The sequence below is a fragment of the Daucus carota genome, chromosome 9 (assembly GCF_001625215.2).
Source record: "Daucus carota subsp. sativus chromosome 9, DH1 v3.0, whole genome shotgun sequence".
In the NCBI taxonomy this organism is placed as follows: Eukaryota; Viridiplantae; Streptophyta; class Magnoliopsida; order Apiales; family Apiaceae; genus Daucus; species Daucus carota.
Window position 1 is genome coordinate 31,803,070 of NC_030389.2, and position 20,134 is coordinate 31,823,203.

Genomic DNA, 20,134 nt, shown 5'->3' on the forward strand with positions numbered 1-20,134 from the left:
CGAAACTATGAACTCTCAATATAGATATATATGCAAATATAAGTACTAGAGCTCAATAAAAGATTTAGCAATGTAAAGAGTTGTATTTCAGAAAGCTTGGTGTGTTCTCCTTGTTCTCTCTCGAAAATGAAAGCACACACAAATTTATATACATCATACCAACGGTCATAATCCAACAAATTTCCCAACGATCTTGGTAACAACCTCACGTTTAAATTTGAATTGAATGATGAACGTTTGAATGAAGTAAGATTACTGAGTAAAGGATAAGTCACGTTTGAAATCATCTCAGTAAAGTATTTAAAATAAAACCCGTTTGAAACTAAATAGGAGTTTGTTAAAGATAAGATTGATTTGAGAGAAAATCTCCTATTTGTTAGGAAAACGTTTTTGAATGAAAACTCTTTATAAAACCGAGCTCTAATATTTATATAAGATATATACAAATATTAGAATCCTTACAAAGTCGTTTCCTATTAAATCTCCTTGAAAATAGACTTTGATCTTTATCCGATTGTTTCTCTGTTCACGCTGTAAGCCTGCTGATAGCTTGTAAATATCCCTGTAAGCTTGCTGACAGCTATAATCATGCTAACATCCTGAAATACTGTTAGTCCGCATAAACAACCTTTGATAGCATGCTTACACATATCAGTTTCATGTTATTAGCTTGCTGTTAGTGTCATCATCAAAACCTTGAGAGTATCAATCTCCCCCTTTTTGATGATTACAGTACTCGTGAATACGAATACGAATACGAATCTAACAAGATCACTCATGACTATATTTAGTTTTATAGATTAGATGTAAATTAGTAATTTGTCTCATGTTATGAACAGTACCGACATTACAAATAGGAAAAGAAAAAAGATACGGAGGGAGTATAGAGTTTTGAGATGAAACACATGCATGAACCGGTGGGTGCACCATAAATATAGACAAACTCCCAACTGCATTCACGTTAGATTTGATTTGGATGTATTATATTATAAAACCATCCATTCCACTATTTTTGTAGGAGTACATAATACAGTACATGTCAATCTCATTTTAAATAATACTCCCTCTGTACCAAAAAACATTTCCTGTTTTGATTTTTTGCACTGTTTATTGTAAGCAATTGACTACTAATTTATGCATAATTTATAAGATAAAATATAGTCATGAGTGATCTTGTTTGATTCGTATTTATGAGTACTTTAATACAGTGAAATTTTTATATTTAATACTAATACGAAATTAAAAATATTAAAGATAAGAAATGTGTGTTGGCAAACGCGCACATGATTAACAGGAAAAGTATTAAGAGACGGAGGGAGTAATATCAAAAGGGAGAAAAGAAAGTTGGCCCATTTCTTCACTCAATTCATCTATACTTTCCCTAGCGCCATCATATTTTCACAACCAGAGACAGACAGTATGTGATGGTTTGATTTTGATAGACCACTTCAGTCATAATTTCATTCATATTTATCAGCATGATTAATAAAATGGAAAATCGAAATTAATACTCCCTCCTTACTATTTAATTGTATACGTTTCTTTTCAACTGCTCGACACGCATTTTAATGCTCTTATAAAATATATTTCTGTAACTTATTTTTGACATTTTCTTTTTCTGAATAAAAATATAACATCCAAACTTTAATTCAGAAAAAGAAAATTTTAAAAATAAATTAAACAACTGCACTTTACAGGAGCATTAAAGTCCGTGCCGCGTCCCCGTCCCCCAATGTATACTACTCAGGGGGACGGAGGGAGTAAGTTAGTTTATAAGTTCATAATTTATCAAAATTTATTTTGCTAAATCAGAAATTTTAGTCAAATCAGAATATAATTACTAAACAAAATATTATTTAAAATTTAATCAAAAACTTATTGAAAATTTTCAAATGAATCAAAAAATTTTAGAGCACTGTTTATGGTGATTAAACATAATTCTGAAAATGTTAAAACCAAAATATATTAATAAATTATGAAATTTAGTGATAATTTTTAAATTGATGTTTCGACTGTTTACTTGAAATTAATGGGATAAATATTTTTCATTATTTTTTAGTTTTTGCAATTTTAGCGGCTCAGTCGAAACTATGGTCTAAAACCCAAGTCGAGACATAAATATAAATCATCACTGTTTCTTCATAGTTGAGAGGTAACGTAAACCTCACTCAAACTTGTTGCTCTAGCAAATGATATAGCTTCTCTCCCTATGCCTCATCAATCCCCTATCCTACACATGTTTTTGATCATTCATTTCTCTGTATCTACCAAGATATTTGAGATCTTCAATCCAATCCCCTAGCTTCACAGTCTATTGACACAACCCTCTTTTTTATTCACCCAAGGCATAAAAAACAGAACCATTTTCCCCATATAAGGCCTAGTTGATTGCTAGCCTCCTTGTACTATTCTTCTTGATCATGAAAGAGAATGACCAAAACTTCTCAGATTCTTCATGTGATCTGCCTTGCAGAAGGCACCCAAATGCCTCTTCTGTTGGAATCTGTGCTTATTGTCTCAAGGACAGATTGTTGAAGCTGGTTTGTCCAGATTGTGGAGAGCAGAGGCTGTCTTCATGTTCTTGCTCTGAGGTTTCTTCTTACAGGAACTCTTGCAGTGCTGTTGAGGTGGGAAGTGTTGGCAGAATCTCTTTCTTGATTGAGAGTGAGAGATTTGAGGATTTCCCGGAGATTAGATCACATGTGAAAGTGCTCAAGAGGAGTAGTAGTTGCTGTGTTGAGGCTAAGAAAAGTAGTGGATTTTGGAAGATTGGTCATTTTTTTAGGAAAAACAGAGGAAAACAGAGTAAAAATGGTGAGGTTTATGAAATGAAGCCTGGGATTTCAATGGCTGATTGTGAAGGTATTTCAAGATCTAAGTCTTTATGTAGTTTCAGACGCAGTTCTTTCAATGACCCAGATCAAGAAAGTGCTGAATTTGCATTGTCAAGTGCTAAGGTTTCTGATGTTAATGAAGCTGCAGAGCCAAGAAAAAGTAGTTTTCTCAGAAGAATTTTATTCGAAGCCAAAAATATGAGGAATCACAAGGAGATGAGATGCGGTGGTGAATCACTAGGTGCAAAACAGTGTGGTTTAAAGGATGATTTGAGTGAAGTGGATGATGATGGGTCAGAGTTTATTGATTTGAATCTTGGTTTGTCAAGGAGTTCTAAAACAGAGGACTCTGTTCCAGTGTCAAACCATTTTGACAGTGTTCAAGATAGGTTATTTGGGCATGGGGGATCATGCAGAATCACTGTAAATGACAAGGAGATAAAAAAAGGAAGCAAAGGAAAGAAGGTTTGGAGATGGATTTTGAGTCATCAACATCAACATGGTTGGAGGAGCTCAAGCAAAAAAGATGCAACTCAAATCTTGAATGTTTAGAAGTTTAATGAACTTGTGTTAATCGAACAATTAATCGGTTAAATCGGGGATTTTTAAGACATAAGTCGGATGCTGTGTATCGTAGTTTAGTTTAGAGATCCTTGTTATCATGTGGAACTTGGAAGTCATCCATTGTAAGTTTACTCTAGTTCTAAAAATTCACCTATATAATTGACCAGTACCTGATCAATTGCTGCAAGATCCCTTGTGGATTCAGTTATTAAAGTTTAATTAAGTTGCATATTTTAAAATTAAATGTATAATAAATTAATAAATATAAAAATGTTAGGACTATGGTTAGGAGAAGCCGAACCACAGAGGCTCAAGGTTGAAACCCGACTCATGCTTTCGAGTTTTTATCAAATCAGCCTCTTTATTAGTTTTTATAAATTTGTTATATATTTAAAAATTGAAAAAAAATATATTTAATATTTGAAATTTGTGGCAAAATACTATATAATCAAAATATGCAAAACTCGCTTTGTTTTTTTATATTAGTCACTTTGACTTCTTGCACGTATTTTGAGTTGCAATAAAAATGTATTTCTATACATTATTTTTTATTTTTTTTTCTGAATAAAAATATAAATGTTAAACTTTAATTCATAAAATGAATTTTTTTAAAAATAATAAGTAGAAGTATGTTTTTTGTACACCTCGAATTACGCGCACAAAGTCAACGACATCCTTAAAAGTCAAATTACGTGCACAAATAAAAGCACTTCTTTTCATAAGAAGTCAATTTCTACATTTCTTGACCCGTTTGCGTAAAGAAGTCAAATAAGTCAGAAACAATTATAAAAAACTTGTGTTTTACAAAATCATCAAATAATAAAAGTAATAATATTTTAATGTTAAAAAGATTTGGATAATTGAATAATAGTGATCCAAATTTGGACGAGTACTATTCACTGATCCAAATTTAGATCACTTTTTAGTCCATAATTGGAGTGGTTTGGGCAGTTTTGCCCCCAAATTTGAATTTTTGGATCACGGTAGGAGATGCCTTAGGCCAACTCCAACCATAAATCTAAATTTGGATCATCAAATGATCCAAATTTAGGGCGGTATCCAAAATTCCAAATCATATTCCAACCATGTGATCCAAATATATATCTAAATTTATTCATCCTTATGATATTCATATACTTCGATTTTAAATATTTTAAAAAATGATTAACTAATTTCATCATTAATTATAATAATACATTAATTAACGACTAGACAAAGATAAAATATTACAAAATAATTCAAAAAAGTTAAACCGGTACATAAAAATATATTAAAAGCATTAAAATATTACATTAAAATACTAATTCTCAGAATTAGTATATTTTTCTTACAAATGCTCAATTAGTGCATTTCGAATTTCAAGATGGGCAATATTTATCTTTGATTTTTCTGTAGAAATTGTTAAATTGTTGAATTTTTATGTATTTTGAAATTTTAATATATAATTAATTGTTGTTTTAATTATATTCTAATTTTAATTAATCTATTTTTAATAACATTAAGAAAATCATCAAATAATAAAAATAATAATATTTTAATGTTAAAAAGATTTGGTTCAGTGAGTAGTAGTGATCCAAATTTGGACCAGTACTATTCACTGATCCAAACTTGGATCACTTTTTAGTCCATGGTTGGAGTGGTTTGGGGCAAAACTGCTCCAAATTTAGATTTTTGAAGTTGGAGATGCGCTTAAGCTCCGAGTTCTGAAAGTAAATTCCGGAGAAGGTTGCAGGCTTGCAGCAACCCAGTTGAAAAACCAATCTTGCAAAGAATATATGAGAATCGATGGAGGACTATATTAATCACATTATTAGAAAAACGGTTAATGTTTTGACAGAAGTTCGATGTGTTTCTTCTCAACAGACAATATTCTGTCGAAATTAGCCAACTTCGATATAATTCTGTCAAAAATTAACTAATTTCAACAGAAATTTTAGTCGAAATTATCGGCGTTTCTTATAATGTCAACATGCAGATGATCTCGAAACTACTGACATTCCTTATAATCACCTTTTGAGGCGTTCATGTATATGGTATAGTTGTACAGAGCCATCAGAATTATAATGTGTAGGCAGAAGACATAGTTGTGTCAAAGGCTTAGATGAGCATCAATGAGCGAGAATGTAGAACCGATTATGAGGTTTGCGTTCAATATTTCAACACAGGGCTCTGAAGAAAGATTAATCGATCGATCCAATGCTGCTTCTTGTAATAATTTCTGCACCAGTTTCTTGTAATAACTTGATATTATCCCAACCTCTTGTACTAATCTAATGCGCTCCATTGTTCCTAAGAAGTTAATTACCATGAATTTCTCTGCTTTAGTATTCTTATGCAAATCAGCATAAAATATACTCCTACTTCATTGCATATTTAACCTTATATATTTAAGTTTTCTAGCTTCCAGAAATGTTTAAATTATGTAGCTAGGAAATCAGAAATCATTTTTACATGTTCTCTGGATTTCATTCTCCATACGATGTTGCATAACATGGCTCAACCGCTGCTGAACTTATAGGCCTGATAGTTAAGACACAAACATGTCAGTTCGAATCGACTCGAGAGCAACTGCAGTGATGCACTTTTTAGCGCCCAACTTCTACGTCAGTAAGAAGCTTATGCTTCTAGCTTCTGCTTTTCTTTACCCGTTTGTGTAAAGAAGTAGAAGCAATTCCAAGAAGCTGAGAATGTTAACTTCTATCTCAGAGCTTCTGCTTCTTTTCCAGACACTTTATTAACTTTGTTACACATATATAAAGTCAGCATAAGGTCAACTATGCAAGTGCCAGCTGTAATATAGTGCAAGTTGATGCTTTCAGTTGTGTATAAATATAGCTTTAGTAGTGCTCTGTAAATAACAACTTCATAACAAACTTTGTATATAGCTTTTCATTTCAATGAGAGAATATGTTCTACTCTTCTGCTTCATAGTTTTGACATGGTATCAGAGCTATGATCTTCGCTCTTCTCGCTCGTCACCTTGATTCATCGTTGTTATTCTCGCCGATCTTCTGGATTTCTCGCTCAGTTTGCTGATTCATCGCTAATTCTTCGTCTCTGCTTCATCAAGTTGCTGATTGATTCTAGATCTGGTGTTGATTTCGAGCTTCATCACATCGATACAAGTTTGTTTCATCTCTTACTTGCAATTACATCTATTTTGTGTTATCATGACTTATGCTGCTGCTACTGTTGGTAACACATCTAATGCTGCATCTGCAATTGATGCTAATCATCCACTTTATCTGCAAAATTCTGATAATCCTGGAATTCCTTTAGTTACTCAGCTACTTACGGATCAGAACTTTCATCAATGGAGTAGATCTGTTAAAATTGCTCTTAATGCTAAAATGAAATTAGGTTTAATCAATGGAACCTTCCCTACACCACTGGTTACTGCTCCTCAGTTTGCGTTGTGGTCAAGATGTAATGATATGGTTCTGTCCTGGCTGTTGAATTCTATGACTGAAGAAATTCGAGACAGTGTGTCTCATTTCTCAACAGCCAGAGAGGTTTGGGATGATCTTACTATGCGTTTTTCACACACACAGTCAAATATGCCTCGAGCGTTTTTCACACACACAGTCCACTTTATCTGCAAAATTCTGATAATCCTGGAATTCCTTTAGTTACTCAGCTACTTACGGATCAGAACTTTCATCAATGGAGTAGATCTGTTAAAATTGCTCTTAATGCTAAAATGAAATTAGGTTTAATCAATGGAACCTTCCCTACACCACTGGTTACTGCTCCTCAGTTTCCGTTGTGGTCAAGATGTAATGATATGGTCCTGTCCTGGCTGTTGAATTCTATGACTGAAGAAATTCGAGACAGTGTGTCTCATTTCTCAACAGCCAGAGAGGTTTGGGATGATCTTACTATGCGTTTTTCACACACACAGTCAAATATGCCTCGAGTGTTTCAGTTAAGAAAAGATGTAGCATCTGTAAGTCAAGGCAATATGTCTATTACTGCCTACTTTACCAAATTCAGAACTCTGATTGCTGAAGTTGATAGAATGGAGCCTTTGCCTAAGTGTGCCTGTGAGAATGCTCTCAGGCTGGACAAATATGAAGAAAAGATCAAACTAGGTCAATTTCTTATGGGATTAAGTGATCAATACACTGCTGTTAGAGGTCAATTGCTTATGATGCAACCTACTCCAAATCTTACTCAAGCTTATTCTCTGTTGTTGCAAGAGGAATCTCAAAGAGAGTTTGCTAAAACTGCTCAGACTCCTCTGGTTGAGAGCATGGCCATGAATGTCAAATACAATGCCTTGTCTAAGTTCAAGCAAAATACAGCTTCTACCAGTTCTCGAAAGACTAATGATAACACTGCAGCATTTTGTGATTACTGTCAAAATTCTGGTCACACTAGGGACAAGTGTTTCTGTTTACATGGGTATCCAGAGTGGCATAAAATGCATGGCAAGCCTAAACCTAAGCCAAGGAAACTTAATGCTACAAAATCAGCTGCTCAGGTTACTGTTGCTTCTAATGTAACATCTACTACCAACTCTGATCTTGTGCAGGCTGAGAGTAACAAGGATGTCACTGGCTTTTCTGATGCTCAATGTGCTCAGCTCTCCAAAATGATTCAAGACACACTTAGACAGAACTTGCCATCTACCAGTTCTCAAATGTCTGGTATTTCCTCATTTCATGTGCATTCATGCTCTACAGTTCATTCTGTATTGCACAGTACTAATAATCATGGTTATACCTGGATTCTAGATTCAGGGGCCACAAATCACATTACATGTCACAAACACTTATTGTCAAACTCTAAACCACTTCATGCTCAGTTATATCTCCCTGATGGGAAATCAGTTGAAATTACTCATATTGGGAATATCCAATTGGGTACAACTTTGACATTACTTGAGGTTCTTTGTGTTCCTCAATTTACTTGCAATCTTATATCCATTTCTAAACTGTTATCTCATCCTTCTTCACGTGTGGTTTTCTCTGCCAATATGTGTTTTCTTCAGGACCCTACTTTGAAGAAGGAGAAAGAGATTGGTAGACTGCAGGATGGCCTGCATAAACTTCATGTGAACTCTAGTTCCTCTTTGAGTTCATGTAATATCAGTAGTCAGTTTCAAACTTCTAACACTTCTACAGTGCAAGTTTGTAATACTTCTAATAGTCCTAATGCTCAGTTATGGCATAATAGGCTGGGGCATCCCTCTACCACAGTGTTAAACAAACTTTCTGTTGTTGAACCTCACACTGTTTCTTTTAATGATTGTGATGTTTGTCATTTTGCTAAGCAACACATGACTGTGTTTCCTGTTAGTACTAGCAAAGTATCTGCTATTTTTGACTTGATTCATTTAGATGTTCGGGGCCCTTACAGACAAGTTACACATAACAACTTTAGTTATTTTTTAACTATAGTTGATGATTTTTCTAAAGCATCTTGGGTTTTTTTGTTTTCTCACAAAACTCAAGTTCCCACTCTGATTAAAAAATTTCTCAGTTATGTGGATAAGCAATTTCACACCTCTGTTAAAACTTTACAATCTGACAATGGGACTGAATTTACAAATCATGATATTCAATCTCATTTAAAATCTTTGGGGATTGTACATCAAACATCTTGTCCTTCTACACCTCAGCAAAATGGACATGCTGAAAGAAAACATCAGCATCTGTTAAATATTGCTAGAGCTCTGAAATTTCAGTCACATTTACCAAATTCTTTTTGGGGGGACTTCATTCTCACTGCTGCACATATTGTTAATCTTTTACCAGTGCAAAGCCTTTCTTTCAAGACACCTTTTGAAGTTCTATACAACACTCCTCCTGATTATTCAACTCTCAAAACTTTTGGCTGTCTGTGTTATGTAACAAAAGTCAATCCTTCAGACAAACTTGAGTCTAGAGCATTTAAGGGAGTCTTCATTGGATATCCTTTTGGGAAGAAAGGGTATAAAATATTTAATCTACATACCAGAAAATGTGTCTATTCTAGAGATGTTCAGTTCATTGAACATGTATTTCCATACAAAGAAGCACATCCTTCTGGTTCTTTGTCTTTACCAGTGGATACTACTGTATTTCCTGCAGTACCTGTGATTCCCAATCAGTCTACAGAAACTGTCATTACTGTTCCTCAACAGTCAACAAATTCAAACACATCTCTTCCTGTAGAGTCTCCTACTGTGCCTAGACCTACTAGAGTCAAACAGTTGCCAGCTAAATTTAAGGACTATACAGGCCTTCCAACTACACATGCAGTGCTGCCAGCTTGCTCTTCTTCTTCAGGTACTCTATATCCTTTGCAATCTCACTTATCATATCAACAGTTTACTCCTAAATATCAAGCTTTTCTGACCTCTGTTGATAAGATTCCAACTCCATACAATTTTTCTCAAGCTGCTCCACATCCTGAATGGTTTCAAGCCATGAAAACTGAAATCTCTGCTTTGGAATCCAACCATACTTGGGATTTGGTTTTAAAACCAGGTGATCAGCACATTGTAGATTGTAAATGGTTGTTTAAGGTGAAGTATCTGCCTGATGGTTCAGTTGAAAGATACAAGGCTAGATTGGTGGCAAGAGGATTCACTCAGACTTATGGAGTAGATTACTTTGACACTTATGCACCTGTGGCCAAAATGATTACTGTCAGATTGTTTCTTTCAGTTGTTGCTGTGAGAAATTGGTCAGTTTCTCAACTTGATGTGACCAATGCATTTCTGCATGGAGATTTGCCTGAGACTGTTTATATGAGACTTCCCCCTGGGTATGCATTTCTCTCTGAGCAGTGTCCATCTAATTCTCATGAATATGTCTGCAAGTTAGTGAAGTCCATTTATGGACTCAAACAAGCACCTAGAAGGTGGTTTGTTAAATTCTCTACTGCTCTAAAGGAATACAATTTTCAGCAATCTCACAGTGATAACAGTTTATTCACTCTGCATAAGAACAATCAGTTTGTGGCTGTTTTGGTATATGTTGATGACATTTTGATGTCTGGTTCTTCTGACAATTTGATTGCTGAAGTAAAAGCATATCTGTTAACAAAATTCAAGATTAAAGATCTTGGTCCCTTGAAGTATTTTCTTGGGATTGAAGTAGCTAGATCTGCTAAAGGTTTTTATTTGAATCAAAGAAAATATGTGTTGGATTTGCTCAGAGATACTGGCATGACAGCTTCTAAGCCTTCTACTATTCCAATTGAGCAAAATGATTATTTACTGGATAATCAATCTGCTTTGCTCAAATGTTCAGAGGCTTCCACATATAGACAACTGGTGGGTAGACTCATTTATCTTACCATTACCAGACCTGATTTATCATACTCTGTACATGTGCTGTCACAGTTTATGAACTGTCCAAGAGTGGATCATCTGTATGCTGTCTTCAGGGTTCTCAGATACTTAAAGCAATCTCCAGGTCAGGGTCTGCTGATATCTGCCACCTCACCTCTCACTTTAACAGCTTTTTGTGACTCAGACTGGGGGGGGTGATCCCATCACTAGACACTCACTGTCTGGTTATTGTGTTTTATTGGGAAAATCTGTGGTTTCCTGGAAATGCAAAAAGCAAACAACTATAGCCAGATCTTCTGCAGAAGCAGAGTACAGATCAATGGCTGATACTTGTTGTGAAGTAATCTGGCTGGTAGCAGTTCTTAAAGATTTGCTGGTATCTCCTCCATTGCCTATTGCATTTCATTGTGACTCTAAGTCTGCTATTCACATTGCTTCTAATCCAGTTTATCATGAGCGCACCAAACATATTGAAATAGACTGTCATCTGGTTAGAGAGAACATTGAGAAAGGGTTCCTGCAACCATTACATATTTCATCATCTGCTCAACCTGCAGATATGTTCACTAAGGCTCTTGGTGCTAAACAGTTGCTTGAACTTAGCTCCAAGTTGAATGTTTGTGATATGTTCCAACCATCCAACTTGAGGGGGGCTGTTACACATATATAAAGTCAGCATAAGGTCAACTATGCAAGTGCCAGCTGTAATATAGTGCAAGTTGATGCTTTCAGTTGTGTATAAATATAGCTTTAGTAGTGCTCTGTAAATAACAACTTCATAACAAACTTTGTATATAGCTTTTCATTTCAATGAGAGAATATGTTCTACTCTTCTGCTTCATAGTTTTGACAAACTTATTTATTTTTTATTTCTGATCCACTTCTACACTTTAAGCAAGAAGTCACTTTTTTTGATCTTGCCCAAATGGACCATCGACTGTCCACCAGCGTTGGAGGAAAAAAGTCCTGACAAAATCAATTATGGATGCTCTTATTTCACTACACAAGTCTCAGATTAGTTTTGCACTTCTCTCTGTATACATTGCAAGGGCTAACAGTATTTCGCCTTTGGAAACTCTTACCTACTACTTCTCCATTATGATTCACTATTCAGACTTCAGAGTGAAACCCTAAAAAAATGAAGAATTTTGTACACTCTGACACTCTGACCTGTTAGATTTTTGATCAAGGATTAAATTTTACAATTCATGGTTTATTTAAATCGTTTTGATTCATGAAGATGCTTTATATAGTGACTAGTGTACTCTATATTTTTTTTTGACATGAGTACTTTATATGAACCTATTTATAATCATTTGATTATTTGCACCTAACTTTAGGTGTTGTGACCATATCAAAAAATTAATATTTTTTTTAATTTATTTTTTCTAAAATAATATTTTTTTTGTGAGAACTTTTTAAAATATCAATTTTAAATATGTAATCAAACTTTCTAAAAATACGTGTAAAACTTCAACAACTTATCTAATGGAAGAGAGGGAGTATATAATTAAAAGATTATTAAGTACATGATCTTTATAAGAGTCAAGACCGTGAAATGACATAATTACCGATTTAAAGATAAATTATTGACTTGAAAAGTATATTAAGATGGATTACTTTGATAAGTATTTCAGAATTGTAATAAAATATAGTTTGACAATTTATTTTTAAATTTTTTTTTATAAATTTTTAAAATTATATTTTTATTCAAAAGAAGTATTTTTAATGATTTATGAAATTATATTTATATAAAATATAATGTGTGTTAGTTCTTCGACCTAAAGACTCTAGAATTAGGCGGACAGAGAGTAACAACGAGCAAGGACCTGCTTCTCAATCTAAATGGGCTTTCTTCACCGACAATTTTTTGTAAAATGGATGATGCCTCAAGGTTAATCATTTTGCTTCAATAACAAGCAAATTGCAGAACTTTGCTTCAGAAATTGCAGTAGTTAAGAGATAAAGAGAGGGGAGGAAATACTATATGCCCATTAGAAATGCTCTTAATGGTCGACTAAGTCACCAAAAGTAATTTAAAAACTCAAAGTCTGGGTCATATGAATTGAGAGATATTGGAAAAGATGACAATTCCAACGCTAAAATATAATTTGTATGTGACTTTTAGTCGGTTAAGAGACATTGTAAAAGATGACAACTCCAACGCTACATTTTATACTTGCTCTTTATTCATATTTTATTCATATAAATGATAAATGATAGGGAAAAGTAAAAACAAAGAAATGTTGGAGAATAATTAATATTATATTCATAAATAAAAAGAAAGAGCTACTAGAGACTTTTTATAAGATCGGAGAGATGATGAGTTCTTAAATATTTACAGAGTTTTTAAGAGTACATTAGAGCTCTCATTTTCACCTTGACTCTTTGAAATTGAAGTTAAGAGCTTGTATAGAGAGTTCTTTTGGAGATGCTCTTAAATATTCATATTTTATTATTATTTAAGAAAAAAATTCGAGAGAGAATGAGATAAAATTGAATAGAAATAGAAGGAAGTTAATATATATTTAATGATAATAAATTAAATATATAATAATCATATAATTTTTAATGTTGTTTGCTGATCTCTTTATTTCTCTTCGTTTCTCAATTGCATTCCGTTTTGCTCAGCCCGAACTAAATGGGCCGTCAGAGTTAGGATAAAAAGCCCATGCTCCAACACATTCTTTTATTTGACTTTAGTTACAAGCAACATATCTCATTGTTATTTACAACAAGTACTTTCACTTTGTTGACAAAACTCTGGGTCAACCTAGTTAATTAATGTTAGGACTCCCTAAACTAGTTTATTTTATGTTCGTGTTCAAACTGTTCAAACAGACACATGAGTATCCTTTAATTCTTTTGTGTATTTTGTCAGGATGGTTGCTGTCAGCTTGGATTTTGAGGCCCCAGTAAGCGTGTATTACCAAGTTTCATTCTTCTCGAATATTTGGAATTGAATATTTCAACCTTTTGTACAATCCATGCTAAAGGTAAATATTATTATGATGTTGATGTTGATGATAATGATTATGATGTGATGTTTTGTGGCGTTTTGCATTTGGGTTTTGATCAGCTTTGGAATTTGTGTGTTTATGACTTGGGTATTTGAGTTTTTAAGTGATTAGCTGAACTATGTTTTCTGGGTTTTTTTTATGAAGTTAAGAATCTTGGTTGCTGATTTGGGCTTTTGAGTATATGAAAAACTGGAAAATGGGCTGATTTGTTTTTAGGTGATCCTGTGGTGAATTTTGATTGAAGCTGACAAGGGAAGGGTTTAGTAGATGAAGTTCTGGATGATTAAGAGAGATTAAATTGTGCAGACCCTTTTGTGATTTTACATGAATTAAGGGTAAATTTTGGTTTTATTTGTATAAAAGGAAATTTTGGAAATAATAATGGTGGAAGTTTGTGAAATTTGGTGATATTAGTAGAGGTGAATTCTGTGGATTTTTGTGTGTTACAGGGGAGTGAGTACTGAGTAGTGATCTTCTGATGGCAACATCACCGTCTCCGAATTCTTCGCCTTCTGCTGACCCTCCTATAGCGACCACTGCGCCACCGCCTCAAGCATTTTCTCCGAGTTCTTTTCAGCCTAATGCAACTTCTACTACCCCTACTACTCAAGCCCCTCCTCCTTCCACCAATTCGACATCCTCTCCTCCGGTTTTGCAAGCGGTTCCACCAGCTTTGTCACCTCCTCCAGCTGATTCCCCACCACCGTCCTCCAATTCTCCTCCACCGACACCGATTTCAGCAAGCCCACCTACACCTATACTGTTGCCACCGACCAGTGCTTCAAGTACACCACCACCAAGCCCATCTGCTCCTCCGCCTACTCCTCCGGGAAATCCACCCACACCACCTAAAAGTCCACCTACTGCGCCACCATTGAGCCCGCCTAGACCCCCAGCAAGTCCACCTCCACCAGCAGCAAGTCCGCTTCTGCCACCATCTAGTCCTCCTCCGCCAACAGCAAGTCCACCTCGGCCATCAGCAAGTCCGCCTCTGCCATCAACGAGCCCTCCTCCGCAACAAGCAAGTCCACCTACATCGCCAGCAAGTCTTCCTAAACCGGCAGCAAGTCCTCCTAAACCGGCAGCAAGTCCACCTAAATCGGCAGCAAGTCCACCTTCATCCCCTACGAAACCTGAAAGCCCTCCGTCATTACCTCCACCTATACCACCCTCAGATCCCCCAAAGAATCCATCACCTCCGCCATCCTTAAATTCTCCTCCCAACTTAACTCCACCACCTTCCATTGGTCCTCCATCAATACCTTCTCCTCCTTCACCTTCTCGAGTACAAATACAACCATCAGGTAACCCATCTACCAACAACTCTAATACTCCTTCGACCTCAAAATCAGAAGGCAATGGTGGCATTGGTATTGGAGGGACTGTAGCCATTGTTTTGGTACTAGGTCTTGTACTGCTTAGTTTATTTGGAACTGTTATATGGTGTGTCAGAAAGCGAAAGAAGAAATTTGCTGGATCAAGTGGTGGTCATATAATACCAACCTCACAAAGTTCTTCTCCAAAATCAGGTAGTGCCTCTAAGTAAAATTTCTTTTCTTCGGCACTGCATCTTATTATTGCAGTATATGATCGGGCATGTCCATCTAGAGAATTTTATAAGACTGAACTTGAAGAAAAGGACTTGATCATTTCTAAAATTGAAACTTCTATATCTAAATTCATGGCCTCTACACATTTATGAAATTTTATACAATTTATTAGCATAATCATACTAGAGGCTTTTATGTGTATGTAACTCAGTTTTCTGATAACAGATTCAGGCTTACTAAAACTACATGCATCGGTAGTCAATGGTGGGAGTGGTAATGACAGTAGATATGTATATTCACCAAGAGAGCCAGGTGGATTGTCTAATTCAAGAGCATGGTATAGTTACGAAGAACTTTTGGATGCTACAAATGGGTTCTCAGAGCAAAATTTACTAGGTGAAGGTGGATTTGGTCGTGTGTACAAAGGCTACCTGCCAGATGGAAGGGAGATAGCAGTAAAGCAACTAAAGATTGGAGGTGGGCAGGGAGAACGAGAATTCAAGGCAGAAGTTGAGATTATTAGCCGTGTTCACCACCGCCATTTGGTTTCTTTAGTCGGTTACTGCATTTCTCTAAATGAAAGGATGCTTGTCTATGACTACGTTCCAAACAACAACCTGTACTTTCATCTGCATGGTAAATGATAGTGTTATACATGTAAAAAAAGAATTGCTGCATAGTTTTATGGCTCCTGTGCGTAATATGATCATACCCTTCGTCTTCTATAGGAAAAGGTAGGCCGGTAATGGAATGGGAAAAACGCGTAAAGGTTGCTATAGGCGCAGCTCGCGGAATTGCTTATCTCCATGAAGATTGTAATTACATTTTCATTTTCTGTTTTTACATTTTAGAGGGTACATCTTACAATACTTGCATAAGCAGCTTTTGGAATGTGTTCATAAGCACTTCTCTACTTACGACATTCCTCAGTAGCATGTTAATTTTCTAGTTTTTCTGATACAACTTTCATCTCTGCTTTTGCTAAGTGTTTGTCTGATGAGTTTATCGGTATTAAAAATGCACGTCTACAGGAGCACTGCCATTGTATTATGACAAATTTCACAAAATTTTCATAGCTGTGATAGTTATAGTGAACACTTTTTGAGAAATAGAGGGATACAAGTAATAGATATTCTATTTAGCAAAAAATAGTAATAGACATTTACATAAAATACTGTGTCATCAGTCATAAACAACCAGAATTTCCTAGCCATGTTATAGCCCCTTAATCAGCAGCTCACGTACTTGCAGCTTGAGACAATTGTCTGCAACGTTCTTTTATTTAATTGGTTTTTCATTAATCAGGTTTATTTTTCTACAACAGGCCATCCTCGCATAATCCATCGAGATATCAAGTCATCAAATATTCTTTTAGATAACAACTTTGAGTCGCAGGTATGCTACTTCTTGACTGACTTCCTTTAGCTGATTCCTGAGTTCATGCTTGAATTTTTAACATATTACTTTTCCTCTTTAACAGGTTTCTGATTTTGGGCTTGCGAAACTAGCTTTGGATGCGAACACCCATATAACAACACGTGTGATGGGAACCTTTGGGTATTTTAATTATCTGACTTTTTTGAATATAATATCAAGATAGGAACAGAGTCAGTGACTGGTAAGTTACTGCAGAAATTCTTGTTCTGTGAGAGTATAACATCAGTTTCATTTTTAGATACATGGCTCCTGAATATGCGGCAAGCGGCAAATTGACTGAAAAATCCGATGTTTATTCATTTGGTGTTGTGCTTTTGGAACTGATCACTGGACGCAAACCTGTGGATACTTCTCAGCCTTTGGGAGATGAAAGCTTAGTTGAATGGGTAAGTTCTCTAAATGCTGGCCCAATACTGTGCCTCTGAAACATAGTTGTGCTGTATCAATCAGTGTCTTTAGCCTCATAATTTTTTTAGTACAAGCTGGTCACAACATCATTGCTTGGCTGTGTCAATTGTTTCCATATAGTATTCCTCTGGTGTTTTCGCACTTGTATTAGGAGAAGTTCTCTGTATTCGACCACTTTCTTACTCTAATAATAAAAACTTATGGAGGTCTTATACTCGTTGAACATTTTTATTGTTTCCTTGTTAGTTGTTTTAGTTGCCTCTCTGATTTAAAACTTAGACTGTTTGGAATTTGTATTGTATTGTCTAGAAAAGCTTAGAAAACCTGAGATTGTCTGTTAGGCATTATGCAGTTAAAGCTAATTATATTTCTGCATATCGATATATAAAATTATCAATAGCTTAGAAAACCTGATATTGTCCTGTTAAATTATATTTATATCATAATATTTATTTCTTGATTTCAAAATAAATATCTTTTCTGCAAAAAGTGGCGAAGTATCTCTGTTTTAGCAAAAAAAGAGTCCAAAATTGGATGTAGTAAAATGAAAGATCAAGGCGATAGTTTTACATTTTCTCTGGGACATTTTTGCTGCACTATCTCAGCACAAATGATATGATTTTCATTAGCCTAGGGCCTCAAATTTGGTCGAGACGGCCTTGCTTGTACTCAAATTCTTAAACCAGTCCTAGTATATAGAACAAAACTGGACATTCTTCAACTCTACAATGTAAACCTTCTCAAAACAGTAGTCCTTGAATATTAACACATTATATTAGCAATAATGTAAGATATGTAACTACTGACTACTACTTGATTATTTACATATTACAAGGTAGTGTATCATTACACAACTTGTGAAAAACAATCACAGTCCTCGCTTATGCAGTTTGTCAAAAGTGATTTAACACTATTTTGTTTTTTTTTTGTTTGGTCCAAGAACATATATTGTTGCAGTTTAATGATTGATTATTGCTTTTATAATGCATATATCATGTTTATTATAATTTATAAGAATCAGTAAAATCTACGTACTCTTCTATAAATAATCAAATTATGAACCATCGTATTTCCTGTGTATAGCCAGTTTCTCTTATCCTTCTTTTTTAAAAACTTTGATATTTCTTTTAGGCTCGACCTTTGCTTGGTCATGCACTTGAGACCGAAGATTTTACAGCATTGGCAGATCCAAGGCTTGAAAATAAATATGTCGACATTGAAATGTTTAGACTGATGGAAGCTGCTGCAGCTTGTGTGCGACATTCAGCTGCAAAGAGACCACAAATGGGACAGGTAATACTTTCCTTTTCTCACTCTCTGTTCCATGAAATGCAATAGTAATTATTCTGAAGGAGTTCTCATCATCATTAGTATATTATTATCAGGTTGTGAGAGCATTTGATAGTATGGTCACAGCAGATTTAAGCAACGGGATGAAAGTTGGTGAAAGTGAAATATACAACTCTGCACAACAATCAGCAGAAATTAGATTGTTTCGGAGGATGGCATTTGGTAGTCAGAACTACAGTACAGATTATTTTAGTCAGAGTAGTAATAACAGTCAAAGACCTTGATATACATTTTTCGTATAGCTCAAATTTTTTATATATTCAAAGAGCGTCGCAGCAAAGCTGAGTAGCTGCAAAAGTAATTCGGAGCTAATAGAAGTAGGATTAGCTTGAATTTTGGACCAGATCCACTACAAGAACAGAGTCAAAACCATCCACTACAAGAACAGAGTCAAAACCGACAGTCGTTTCTAGAATGACATAACTAGACTGTTCCTGCTTATGGTCGAGTTTGAAACAAAACCGACCGCTAATATATACATTTTTTACATGCCGTTTTGCAGAAACAGATTTGCTTGATAATGTCAGTGACCCCAAACCAGAAAAATGATTACATAGCCTGCAAAAATGTCCAAATCTGAGAAGCTAAAATATAGGGGTAAATAAACTTAAACCTCTGATAAATTTGGCTTTCTATATTTGTTCAATTATATCAAGAATAGGAATAAGGGACAAACACATTTTACATTGCACATTTCTCAAAAGTCTATCTAATGAAAAAGGAAACAAAGTAGATTAATATCCAAATATTCAAGAACACAAAATCTTACAAATTTTCCTGGGTAATCATCCCCCAACATATTCTTGGAGATCTTCCTCAATTCGACACCATGGCGCCTGAGCTAGCATCTGAACAGCTTGAACAACTCAAAGAAATCTTCCAACGCTTCGACATGGACAAAGACGGAAGCATCACCCAGCTCGAGCTAGCTGCCCTTCTCCGGTCCCTTGGCATCAAGCCTAAGGGTGATCAAATCCATGCATTGCTGACCAACATGGATGCAAATGGCAATGGATCCATTGAGTTTGATGAACTGGTTGAAGCCATACTACCGAATATGAATGAGGAGGTTTTGATAACCCAGGATCAACTCCTGGAGGTCTTTCGCTCATTTGATCGCGATGGAAATGGCTATATCACCACAGCTGAGCTTGCGAAACAAATGGCTAAGATGGGACAATCATTAACTTATGCTGAGATATCCGAGCTGATGAAGGAGGCCGATACTAATGGCGATGGCGTTCTTAATTTCAACGAATTCGCCACCCTTATGGGAAAATCTGCGAGTGAATTCCTCAGTGCTCTTGTATGATCAGCCAGAGGAGAAAAGCAGCATTTTCATTTCAATCAATGTGGTGATATCTATTAGCATTTTTTGTATGATTTTTTGACAATTTGCCTGAAACTCTAATATATGATCCAGGTTTCATGTTCATGTATTTGTTCAAGATTTTCGTAGAAAATTTTAATATATCCTTGTACGATTTTTCAATATTTTGTCAAAAAACCAGAGAGAACTACGAATGTATGAACATATAAGCCTGAAACTGCAGAGATGCAACCAAGATATACGAAAAAAACTCGTTTCTGCTGTCCAATTCTATCTAAAGGATTCATACGTTTTCCGATTCCTGAAATCTTTTGAGGCAAATTCTACAAGAATGTATGTAGCATTCACAGAGAACCAAA

At 35.2% G+C, this 20,134-nt stretch overlaps 3 protein-coding genes across 6 annotated transcripts; all 3 read left to right on the forward strand.

The window, feature by feature from the left end:
- Window positions 1-2,130: 2,130 nt before the first annotated feature.
- LOC108201893 (uncharacterized) lies at window positions 2,131-3,627 on the forward strand. The gene has a single exon (XM_017370229.2). The coding sequence runs from the start codon at window positions 2,421-2,423 to the stop codon at window positions 3,384-3,386; it is 966 nt and encodes a 321-aa protein (XP_017225718.1). The 5' UTR covers window positions 2,131-2,420; the 3' UTR covers window positions 3,387-3,627.
- Window positions 3,628-13,383: 9,756 nt separating this feature from the next.
- Window positions 13,384-18,704, forward strand: LOC108203102 (proline-rich receptor-like protein kinase PERK9). 4 transcript variants are annotated; one of them, XM_064084710.1, is made up of 10 exons: window positions 13,384-13,466; window positions 13,562-13,676; window positions 13,917-15,229; window positions 15,476-15,886; window positions 15,979-16,065; window positions 16,575-16,645; window positions 16,731-16,807; window positions 16,926-17,073; window positions 18,227-18,388; window positions 18,481-18,704. In XM_064084710.1, exons 3-10 carry the CDS (start codon window positions 14,179-14,181, stop codon window positions 18,667-18,669), a joined length of 2,196 nt encoding a protein of 731 aa, XP_063940780.1. In that variant the 5' UTR covers window positions 13,384-13,466; window positions 13,562-13,676; window positions 13,917-14,178; the 3' UTR covers window positions 18,670-18,704. The 4 variants fall into 4 exon arrangements, with proteins under 4 accessions (XP_063940780.1, XP_063940781.1, XP_063940779.1 ...); XM_064084711.1 differs by lacking the exon at window positions 13,384-13,466 and having other exon boundaries at window positions 13,473-13,676; window positions 13,917-14,035; window positions 14,150-15,229; XM_064084709.1 differs by lacking the exon at window positions 13,384-13,466 and having other exon boundaries at window positions 13,473-13,676; window positions 13,845-15,229.
- Window positions 18,705-18,851: 147 nt separating this feature from the next.
- Window positions 18,852-19,914, forward strand: LOC108203103 (probable calcium-binding protein CML16). Its single transcript, XM_017371843.2, has one exon. The coding sequence runs from the start codon at window positions 19,275-19,277 to the stop codon at window positions 19,755-19,757; it is 483 nt and encodes a 160-aa protein (XP_017227332.1). The 5' UTR covers window positions 18,852-19,274; the 3' UTR covers window positions 19,758-19,914.
- Window positions 19,915-20,134: the final 220 nt, after the last annotated feature.